This window comes from Myotis lucifugus, unplaced genomic scaffold (assembly GCF_000147115.1).
Source record: "Myotis lucifugus unplaced genomic scaffold, Myoluc2.0 scaffold_70, whole genome shotgun sequence".
Taxonomy (NCBI): Eukaryota; Metazoa; Chordata; class Mammalia; order Chiroptera; family Vespertilionidae; genus Myotis; species Myotis lucifugus.
The window spans coordinates 1,589,871-1,600,867 of NW_005871118.1; the positions used below are offsets into that span (position 1 = coordinate 1,589,871).

At 48.4% G+C, this 10,997-nt stretch overlaps 1 protein-coding gene across 1 annotated transcript; it reads left to right on the top strand.

The window, feature by feature from the left end:
* Positions 1-234: 234 nt before the first annotated feature.
* SHOX2 (short stature homeobox 2) lies at positions 235-10,386 on the top strand. The gene is given in 6 exon segments (XM_014457154.1): positions 235-303; positions 305-467; positions 3,512-3,720; positions 6,118-6,175; positions 6,490-6,578; positions 8,095-10,386. Coding segments are annotated over 6 exon segments (882 nt in total). The 3' UTR covers positions 8,389-10,386.
* Positions 10,387-10,997: the final 611 nt, after the last annotated feature.

A 10,997-nucleotide genomic window follows, 5' to 3' on the forward strand; every position in this document is an offset into this window, starting at 1 on the left:
TTTTTCCTTGGTTTGACCTAGGGGGGTGGTACATTTGGAAACAGAAGCCCAATAAAATAATCCGATTCTTTCCGGTGACACGAAGCCCATGGGGTTTCAAGGACAAGAAAGCCCATTTTATAAAAAGGACCATGTTTATTTTCCAAAGCTTTTCCTAAACAGAGAAGGAGTAAATATGCTATTACCCATCGGTTATCATCCCATGCCGTTCGCAAGCCAAAATGAATAAACCCCATGCCATGCCGATCCGGACCGCGAGGACCCCGGCATTCCTGCAGTGTGTGCTGCCCAGCGGGAGGCGGCGACTGAAGGAGGAGGCGGAGGCGGGAGCGGGGGAGTCCGAGGAGGTGCAGGAGGAGGAGGAGGAGGAGGAGGCGGAGCTGGAGGAGGGCGCTCTCCGGTCCGGGAGCTGGACATGGGCGCCGCCGAGAGAAGCAGGGAGCCGGGCAGCCCGCGGCTCACCGAGGGTAACGGCCCGATCCCCGGCCCCGGTTCCCCTTCCCGCCTTCCCAACTCCGCTTAGGCGGGAGAGGACCCCAAGGCCCGGTGGGGTGGGGGGCGGGACGCGGCGAGGGCCCTGGGATCCCAGTTTGGACACGGGAGTGATGAAGGTGGGAGTCCGGTGGTGTACATGGTCGTGGGTGGGGTCCGGGTGTCTGCGGGGAGGGGGGCGTATGGGGATGGTGCGCGCCCTTCGCAGGCGCTCCGGCTGTTCCCATTCCACCCCAATGCGTTTTTCTCCGGCGGGAGGATGGGGCCTCGGCGCGGACGGCCCGCGGGCGAATGGTGAAGTTCGCGGGGCCGGGTGCAGGCGGGGTCCTGGCAGCGGCGGGGCCAGGCGGCGGGATCAAGGTTAGCATCTAGAGTTTGCGGGAACCCCTTTTCTAGGGGAGAGAGGAAAGAGAGGAGAGAAGAAAGAGGAGAGAGAGAGAGAAAAAAAAATGTCACCCTCCGGTCGCCCAGGGGTTTGGGACGCCGCAAAGAACCGCTAGAACTCGGCGAAGACCCTGGATCCCTGGATCCCTGGATGTTGGGGGGCCAAACTTCGCATTCTCTTTGGGCTATGAAGGTAGAACGAGGCCGAGGCGAGCTAAGGTCCAGCCTATGCTGTTTGTCCTGGGAGACGTGTGAGGCTCCTCTTTTTTGTTTGTTTGTTTTTCAGTATTTACACAATTCTGCTTACTGCTTCGCCTCATCCAGTACTCTGGTTTTGTGCGTGGAAAATCCTCTGGTGCCAGCAAAGCGTTAGGAAGCGGCTTTACCTAAATGGTAGAGCGTGCTGGACCAATTCAAAGGAGTTCAACAATAAAATTAATTTGGCACTTGGTCCCTGCAGTAACTGGTGGGCTGCCATATTTTTCCAATTAAGAAAATATGTGACATGCGTAGAATCACATATTTAAGCAAGCAATTAAGTTGTTTATAACACGGTCTGTTCCTGTTTAGGCCAATAAGTGGAAATTTGGGGGCGAAGTAAAGATTATATTAAGTCTATTAATCAACTGGAAATGTGGACATCTTTTTCTTTGAAGTCCCCAAAGTTTGAGAGGTATCCATGGTGGATGACATAAAATAGACAGCCTTTCACCCCTTGGGCAGTAGCTCGAGTGTGTTTTCATATTTAAATTTTATTGCACTGTGAGTGAAACTATTTTATTAACTTGGCTGTGAATGTTTGCTACTATGTTACCCACTTCCTTCCAGGAGGAAGGACACATGTCCACAAAACGAACTCTGAGACCTAGAAATGCTGGCATCGCTTAAGATCACCACAGTAAGAATGGCAGGCAGGGCTGAGATCCGGGGGCCATTCTTTCGCCCCCAGACGCTGCACCAGGTTCTCCTAAATTTGGAAAGTGTTGGCACAGCGGTCTGAGCTTCAGGGCAGCCTCCTGAAGCCTGGGGGAAGCCGCAGCTCCGGGCCCTGGGCACAGCAGCGCGCAAGACGGAGAGGTTAAGGTCTGAACCCGGGGTAGGCGCAGTTCTGGGATGGTTCATTTCCAAGCGCAGGGCAAGTCTTAATTTCTCTGCCGGCCGGCTCTTTTGGAAATGATGTTTAACTCCCATGCTGATCTGGAACCTGGGCTGGGGAAAAACTGCCAACAGCCTGGACTATCCAAACTCAGCTTTGACGCTTTAAAAAACAAAACAAAACACCAAGTCTCAGACTCAGGCGCAGAGGATGAAGAAGGTTCAGAGGGCAGTTTCTGTTGTTGAGTGGCTCCCCTGATCACTGCCACTTGGCCTTCATGTGCAGCGGTTGGCAAAAGTAGGCTTACAGTTGTGAGTACGCGAACGGTTTATTCTCGTCTTGCTATTTATTAATTATGGCATTGTTTGTGTGTATTGCAACTGTACACCTACTTTTGCCCACCCCTGTGTATAGCCATATCCCTTGGGTATCTCTGTGTGCTCACATTTGCAGAGCTCCCGTTTTTAAAGGGAGGAGAAGAAAGGGCAGGAAAATAGCAACGGATGTGTGCAAACCCAGCGCAGGAAAAAAAATGCATATTTTATTAAACATCCGAGCTGGTGGATGCATGAAAAGGCTCTGAGCAACCAATAGAAACCGCGGATCGCGAATGTTCTGCCTGAACCTGTTGATCTCCGCGGGTTGAAGCATTTGGGGTCCGGTCGGCCTTCCCGATGGGGAGAGACAAGGCGAGAACCGAGGCGGCGGTCAGTCCCGCGAGCCCTGGGAGGCTAGTTTTCTGCCTCTCGCCTTCTAGCCCGGCGTGGGCGGCGAGCCCTCCAGGCTGCCAACATGGCGTGGACGCCTCTGCTCAGGCGACAGAGGTCCGGCTGGCGGGGGCCAAGGACCGCCGGGCGGCCCGTGGGCGGCCCGTGGGGTTTGGTCCGAGCCCTGGGTCAGCACCGAGCTCCGGGGGATGCGACTCTCCGCGATGCGCAGCACGAGGGGCTCGCTCTGCATGCGACCCGGTGGCCCAAGTGTGACCAAATCAGACCAGCAAGTTGGAGAGGGACAGAGAGCGACTGGCGGGCCGAGCTGGCCGGAGACGGGCCCAGCGCTCTCTGCAGGCGGGGCGCGGGGTGGGGGGCCTGAGCGTGGCCTCCCCGCGCCCTCCTGCCCGCACCGCTCTCGGGAACGGGCGGGGCGCGGCTCTTTTGATTTCTGTGCGTCCGCGGGAGAGAGGGAGCGGGCGAAGGGGTGAGTGCAATGGATTTGCTGTTCGGAGGGGGAGGGCAGGGAGCAGCGGGGGTGGGTCAGGAGGTGAGCGGAGGCCACAGTTTCAGAGGCAAGGGTGGGTGAATGCCCATCTTGCCCGAGGGCGGCCACCTCGAGTTGATCTTGCGCGTCTCCAGGATCCTCGTCCTCCTCCGGGCCGGGTGAGGGACTGGGCAGGAACTCCAGGAGGGGGCAGGATCCGCCATCCGGCTCGAGACGAAACTGGTTAATGGGATTTGTTGTGTTTTTATCTCTGTGTCTGTGTGCTGCTGTATGCGCGCGTGGACGTCCGCGTGGCCCTGTACATCGTGGCGCCCCATCCAGTGTCCCCGGAGCTGAGGGATCGAAAGGAGGATGCGAAAGGGATGGAGGACGAAGGCCAGACCAAGATCAAGCAGAGGCGAAGTCGGACCAATTTCACCCTGGAACAACTCAACGAGCTGGAGAGGCTTTTTGATGAGACCCACTACCCGGACGCCTTCATGCGCGAGGAGCTGAGCCAGCGGCTGGGGCTGTCGGAGGCCCGGGTGCAGGTATCTGACCGTGAGGAGGTCGAGGCAGGGTCCAGGGAGGGCGGAGGGGCGCGCCAGGGGTTGGAGAGGCGGCTTTCGGGACACACACTAAAGGTGCAGGTTCCAGGGGCTGGAGTGAGGTGAGAAAGGAAGGGATGTCCCAAATAGAGGTCTTATTTTCCAAAGTAGATCTTAGTCCTAAACCGCCCCCCCCCGCCCCCCTTCACCCTATTCCAACATATGTTCCCAGCAGAAGAAAGCTGTGCTGGGCTTGCTCCCAGAGTTTCTATAAACCACACCCCCCTCGCCTCATGATGCCTTTAATGTGGTTTAATCCTAATGGGCCTACTTTTATAAGCCTTAAAAAAATCCCACAGAAAACGTTTTATCTTCTGGATGTCTTAAAAGTTACAACGAATATTCTGTTCGCTGGAGTTGGGTTTCCTTGAGGGTCTGCTCTGGGGTCTAGGTTTGCCAAGCGGATATGCCAATTAGGTTTATAGATGTACAGACTATAAAGAAAATTAGCAACTGTTAAATGCAGAAATTTACAGTCTGCCGTTAGCAGTTGATCTCAAACTGTGTGCGCAACAGCAGAGAAATAAATGCATTTTGGTCACTCTTTGTTCCCTCACTTAACCAAAGCAGCGAACCTGGACCTACAGAAACTTGATTTTAAAACAACCCACAGATCTTAATGTTGGCATTTTCAAAGTCCGACCCCAGTGACTACCATATCTAATGATATGAGGATTGTTTTTTGTTTCGTTGGGTTTTGTTTGTTTTTTTCTGGTCTGAGGGTGAAAGTAGGCTTTGGGAGCAGTTAATTTGAAAATGTATATGCATACATGCATACATATCCTAGGTTTGTGGAGAACAAATTTAAATGTTTCAGACTGTATTTCGCTCAAATAATAAAATAGGAGAAAATGATGGTCATTATTTGTTTGAACACATGGAGCAGTTTTAGGCCTGAACATCTGCAGCTGTTACAAAGTATCACTGTAACAGATACTCCCTGGGTCTCTGGGCGCAGAGACCACCATCTGCAGCGAACTATGCAATTCTTATGGGGCTTCCTCGCATCTTGTAATAGGATCAGGACAAAAACAGCAGTGGAGTTGAAGGGGAAAAGTAATAATAGGCTGCCTTGGTCATCACAGCATCAACAGCAGAGCCTTCCTTTTTAAGCCTCTCCTGCTTTGCTCTGTGTACTGAGATCTCTAGAGGCTCAGCAACCCCTTAAAGACGTGATGATAATTATTACAGTTATGAGCATTAGTATCTCAGTTCCAACTCTGCTAGGGGAAAAAAGAGGCAAGAAGCCTCAGGCCATGTGAGTTGCACAAAGGATGCCACCCTGGCATGAAATCTACCCTTCTATTACACTAAATGGCAGGGGAATTTTTGAAGATTTACATTGACTATGACACTTGCTTTTAAAAACAAGACAAAGCTCAGAAGCAATATTTTACTTTCATGTGTTTTAAACATTAATTGGTGAATCAGTCAATATGCTATATTATTGGAACATAATGCTGTGTTATCAGAGTAAAAAAGCAAGCTTTCTTTGAATTTTAAAAAGTCTGTCAGATTGCCTCTAAAAGTTGGCAAGGTTATTTAAGAAGGCAATATCTGGGAGAAGATAGTATCTAGGAGTTACTTGATTCATATTCCAACCCCTTTCACACAATATTCTCTTTTTTATTTTTCTTGTAAGAAGTGATTTTATTGCCGATCTTTATTTTTTCATACTTAAAAAAATTTTTGAGCTATTTTCTGGATGCTTCTCTACTACCCTAACTGTGAACATGGGCTATTTCTATAGAAGCAAATTAGATTATCATGATAATAGTACAATTATTCTGCTACTGTGTTACACTCTGTTGCACAGAGGAACAGAGAAATTCTAAACTTCTTTGTAGTGAGGCTTTTATGACACTAATTACCTCTTCCCCCACTCTTATCCCCCTCCCTCAGCCCCGAGGAAAAAAAGAGTCACTATTTGCTTTGGTGTTTGGTTTTTCTTGAAGATGAAGCTAATTAATATTACAGACTATTAATGAGCACATTCGTCTCAGGTCTTACTGGGCAAACATCTAAACCCATTATCACTTTGGTATCAGGTATCAGCAAGAGTTTTAGGCCTTGGGAACTCTGTAATGTAGAAAGATGAAACCAGGACTAATAGCAATTTATCAATAAACTATCTTGCAAAAGTATATGAAATCTATATATTTTTGTCATTAATTTACACTTTTAACTTTGGAAATTGAGATTGTTCTATTAATTCAAAGGTTGCTTGCTACATCTCCTAGTTTGTGCCTAAAGCACTACTCTTTTTTTCATCTCCTTTTGTAATTTAAAAAATGTTTGAGTCATAACATCTAGGTTATATATTTTCTCTCCAATTTGTAGGTTTGGTTCCAAAATCGAAGAGCTAAATGTAGAAAACAAGAAAATCAACTCCATAAAGGTATGGTTCTCAGACAAAGAACATTTGGTATTCTAAGTAAAAAGAGAGTGGGGAATAGTGCTATTACAAATACAGAAAAATCTTCTCAAAGATAATCATGGTCCTTGCTTAAAAAGCTGCTCTGAAGGCAGTTAATGAGAGTCCTAAAGTTTGGGAGTAAGTTTGATTTATTTTAATTATGGCAGTAGTTTAGGAAGATAAGAGATTATTTCCAAAGGGATTAGTTCTATCTTGGTACCATTTGGAACCCTGGAAAACAATGCTGGAAATATTCATCTCACATGATTGTGTTTTGTTTCCCCCATTCTTTGCAGGCGTCCTCATAGGGGCTGCCAGCCAGTTTGAAGCTTGTAGAGTTGCACCCTATGTCAATGTAGGTGCTTTAAGGATGCCATTTCAGCAGGCAAGTACAGCCCAGTTTCAACCTGTTTCTAACTGTAAAACGACCTGGATGTTTGCTTGAACTGTTGACCACCCCCCTCTCTCTAAGCCCCAGTGTTGGTGTCCATGCAGTTGGAGAATCAATTTTGAGATAATATAGTGGACCTTCTCCCCTTTAAAAACCTATAGAGTGTCAGGGGGCCACACGCCTGGTCCTTTCTGTCCTCATGGGAAACCCAGAGAAGCCTGAGGGCAGTAACAGATCCTTTAAAAAATGCACTAAAGATTGAGCTTGGGGAGAGGAAGGAAAAGGCTTTTGATTAAGATTTTGTCAGATCCAATACAGAGGTTAGTCCTAAGGTGTTTCTAAGGCAATTCTCTAAATATTTTTCTAGGTAAAGTCATATTAACTGTCTCTGACAGAAGAAAAGGAAATAAATAAAAGTACTCCCTACTCAGGCTTGATTTTTTTAAAGCTGTCTACAAACAAAGCTCCATCTTTAGTAGAGAAGGCAGCTCTGCCTTGGTCTTCCCAGGGATGCCCTGCCTCTGCAATGCCTTTCTGAGCCATAAAGAAACCTTTAAGACTACATCTAAAAGGACAGCCTACAGCAACGATTTAATCCTGGGAACTCCCAGTGCTCTGAACTCCCCACTCTCCAAGCCTAAAGGCTTCATCCTTTCCCAACCAGTTCCTGATCTACCCTCATCCTCAGCCAGGACCCCTGCTTGGTAGGACTGTGAAGTCTTGAATTAGCTCTCAGTTGCCAGTGCCCTGGTCTGGGGAGACTCGTGGGTGCACCAATGTATCGAGGGTTAGTGTTAGGGAGGTCTTAGCTTTCTTAGCACCACCGGACTCTGGTATCTTGGTGCTGGGCTTTTGAAGTCAGAAAGAATGGCTGGAGAAAGAGAAGGGGGTCTTAAAAAGAGACCCCTACTTTTCAGAAGGTGATCTGTAGGTCTGCAGCATCAGCAGCACCTGGGAGATAGGTAGAAATTCAGAAATCCAGGCCCCAACCTAGACTTTCTGAATGGGAATCTGCATTTCAACAAGATCCCCAGGTAATCCTTACAGGAGTTACAAGTACCAACAATTGTGCTAATTGTGATCAAGATGCAGTAACATACAAAGTTTTGTGGTTTGCTTGTTGGTACTTAAGTGCTTTAGTAGTGAGGTAAGATGTGCATGACAGCATCAAGAGAGGAGGGTAGCTGGCCCTCACCCCGTTTTGCCAACACACCATTGTTATTTTGAGGAGGGTGATGTTTTGTAACAACAGCCACGTGGCCCTCTCATGGGCCCAGCTCCCGAAGGTGCGTCACATTCCTGCAGTTGCGGCGCCCCTGGCCCAGGGAGATAGGCGGAGTTGAGTGAGTTGCAGAAGATTCGGGGGCACTGGAGTATCCCCGTGGCGCCCCAGATTCAGTAACTGACCGAGAAGGTCAGGCAAATGCCCCGTTCCCACCCCCGCTCCACCCTTCCCCTGAGCCACGCTGGACGCCGTTAATGCTCTGTTTCTATTCTGTTGTCACCCTAGGATAGTCATTGCAACGTGACGCCCTTGTCCTTTCAGGTTCAGGCGCAGCTGCAGCTGGACAGCGCCGGGGCGCCGCCGCACCACCACCTGCACCCGCACCTGGCTGCGCACGCGCCCTACATGATGTTCCCGGCGCCGCCCTTCGGACTGCCGCTGGCCACGCTGGCCGCGGACTCGGCCTCCGCCGCCTCCGTCGTGGCTGCCGCCGCCGCCGCCAAGACCACCAGCAAGAACTCCAGCATCGCGGATCTCAGACTGAAAGCCAAAAAGCACGCGGCCGCCCTGGGGCTGTGACGCCGACGCCAGCGCCCCGGTTGCGCCTCCAGCGGGGCGTGCACCCACCCCGCACGCCCTCCGCGCCCCGCTGCTCCTCCGTCGCCCCCTCCGCACTCCCGGAGCCCAGCCTCTTGCCGCCCGGCTGATCGCCCCTTGCCCGCTTCAGCATCACGGACTCGGAGGGCAGGACTCAGCGCGGGACCTGCGATCTTTCAAGGCGCGTCAACGCGGTGGCTGCTGACCGTGCAGCTATCCAAGGGCCTAGCATTCAGCTTTGCAGGGGCGGGTTTGGGGAAGTCTGGAGAGATGTTGGACACGGGAGTGCTGGGACACCGGAGTGTGGCTTCTGGCAAAGCTGCAAAGATGGACTCTTGCTCAGAAATAAAAATCCTGTTAATTAAAAAATGAACAAAAAAAGTAGAAGAGACAAACAGAAAACAGAGAAAGGGAACGTGTTTCTGATTACTATTTGAAAGAAGCTGAAATCGGAGAGAGAACCAAGGAACACACACACACAAATTAAAGTATTTTGTATGTTTAAAAATATGGAAAAATAACCTGGAAGAATCTCGAGAGAATGGGGGGGTTGGGGAGTTACCAACTGAAAGTGTATGCCCGCCCCCATGGGCAAAGAAGGCAAAACAGAAGGAAGAGGTATACTTATTTAAAGAGTTAAGATTTTTTAAAAAAGGTGCGCAGCTGGGAAGTTCACAGGTTTTGAAACTGACCTTTTTCTGCGAAGTTCATTTTAATACGAGAACTTTGATAAGAGAGGCGGGCCTCCTTTTACGTTGAATCAGATACTTTGAGTTAAAAAACCACCACGAATGGAAGAGCAAGAAGAGGGAAGAGAGTATAAAAACAAGGAGAGAAAAAAATGATATTAATACAAAAAAAATGATACCACAGACAATGATTTCTCTGAGGAAATTACGGCAGAACTGTCCAGGCTGTTGGCAGTAAATTCCAGTTTGCATGTTACTTTTATTCCATTGATGGTGTCTCCCCCCTCCCTGCTTACTCACATGTACTTACTTCATTTTCATCTTCAGTACGAAAAACAATACCAAAAGCATCTGAAAATTGATGTCTATCTATATCTATCTCTATATACTTGTGCCCAGTCTTTGATCCTTGGGGACAAAAGAAAAAAAAGTTGGAAGGGAAAAACTTTACGCTCTGATTGTCCCAAGAACACGGAGGCGGGCAGACAATGTGGGGAAAGGAAAAAGAAAAAAAAAGAAGACCAACTAAAATAATGAAGGTACAGCACCTCCCAAGGTGCCCATAGGAGGCCCTCAGTGGTCCTCCCTGTCCCTTCCCCTCCCCCTTTTCTTGTCTACCCTCCTGCTGGTTACCTGCAGTCCTATTTGAGGACCCTGCTTTATTTCCCCCCTCTCTATCCCTCCCACTCACCTTAAACAAAACCCAGCTAGATACAGGCACTAGGTTTCTGTAAAATATGTTGATACACACGAACAAAGTTTATTTTGGCTATAATGTGTGAACTGATGGTTGACTTTCGACATTTGCATTTTATCTCACAAAGGTGTATATTAAAGTACTTTTTTGTTTGTTTCGGTTCATGTAGCTGTTTAAAAATGGGATACCCTGGACTAAGCAATCTGTATCCCAATGCTCTAGAAAGCCTCCTTAGTTTTTTTGTTTGTTTTTTTTTCCTTCTTATTTACAAGAAAGAAGAAAAGCTCTTTTCACTGAACTTGAGTATGCGGTTGAGCTTTGTAACTATTTGTTCTCCATGAAAACAAATTATTTATATTTGCCATATTTTTTCTAGTGTATTAAGTTATTTTAAACAAAAGAAGATGCTGTTATTTCCATGACGTATTGTCGGTACAAAATGTTTCGGTTTCACCTCTGTTAAAACCTTTTAAATAAGTGCCAAGTTATTCATTGAAGACACTTTGCGATCAATTGAATGAAAATAGTATTGTTTCATTTGATGGGGTTCGCGTCATCTTTGTTCCTGTTGTTATTAAACTATCCGAGATAGTCTTTCCTTCTTCCTTTTTGATGAATGTGTATCTGTCGATTACACCAACTTGGAAAGCGCTCGCCTCTGCGCCTACAAGCCGCAATCATGGGGCCGTGAGAACAGTGGCTCCGTGGTACCACACTGAACCAAACTCCCCCTCCCCCATTTTATCCACTTGGCATAGAATCCGGATTTATTTTTTACACCAAGTCAATAAAGGAACACATAATATATAAAATAACAGAATAGAATAACTCCCTTCCCCAAGATGGACTCTCGCTCTTCATTTTGCTGCACTTTGACCCTTGAAGAAGTTTATTTGGGACATACTTTGGGTAGGAAGAGAAGCGGAATCACGCGGCGCAAAAGTCACTTGGGTTAATTGTGGCATAACTAACACTCAGTCCCAAGTCGCCGACCCTCCCCGGAGATGGGCAGGGGATGATTTCGGGGAGTAGGGCAAGAGCCGCGGAGGGGGGCCAAGGCGCTGGAAAGGGCAGATACCCCACCTCGCCCTCCAGTTTAACTTTTGGACCGAAGCAGCTTCTTGGATTGGTTAAATTTAGGAAAAGGTAGAAGCCAGGACCATGACCGTGATCAGGAAAAGCCGGGTCTTAGCCATCAGAACACA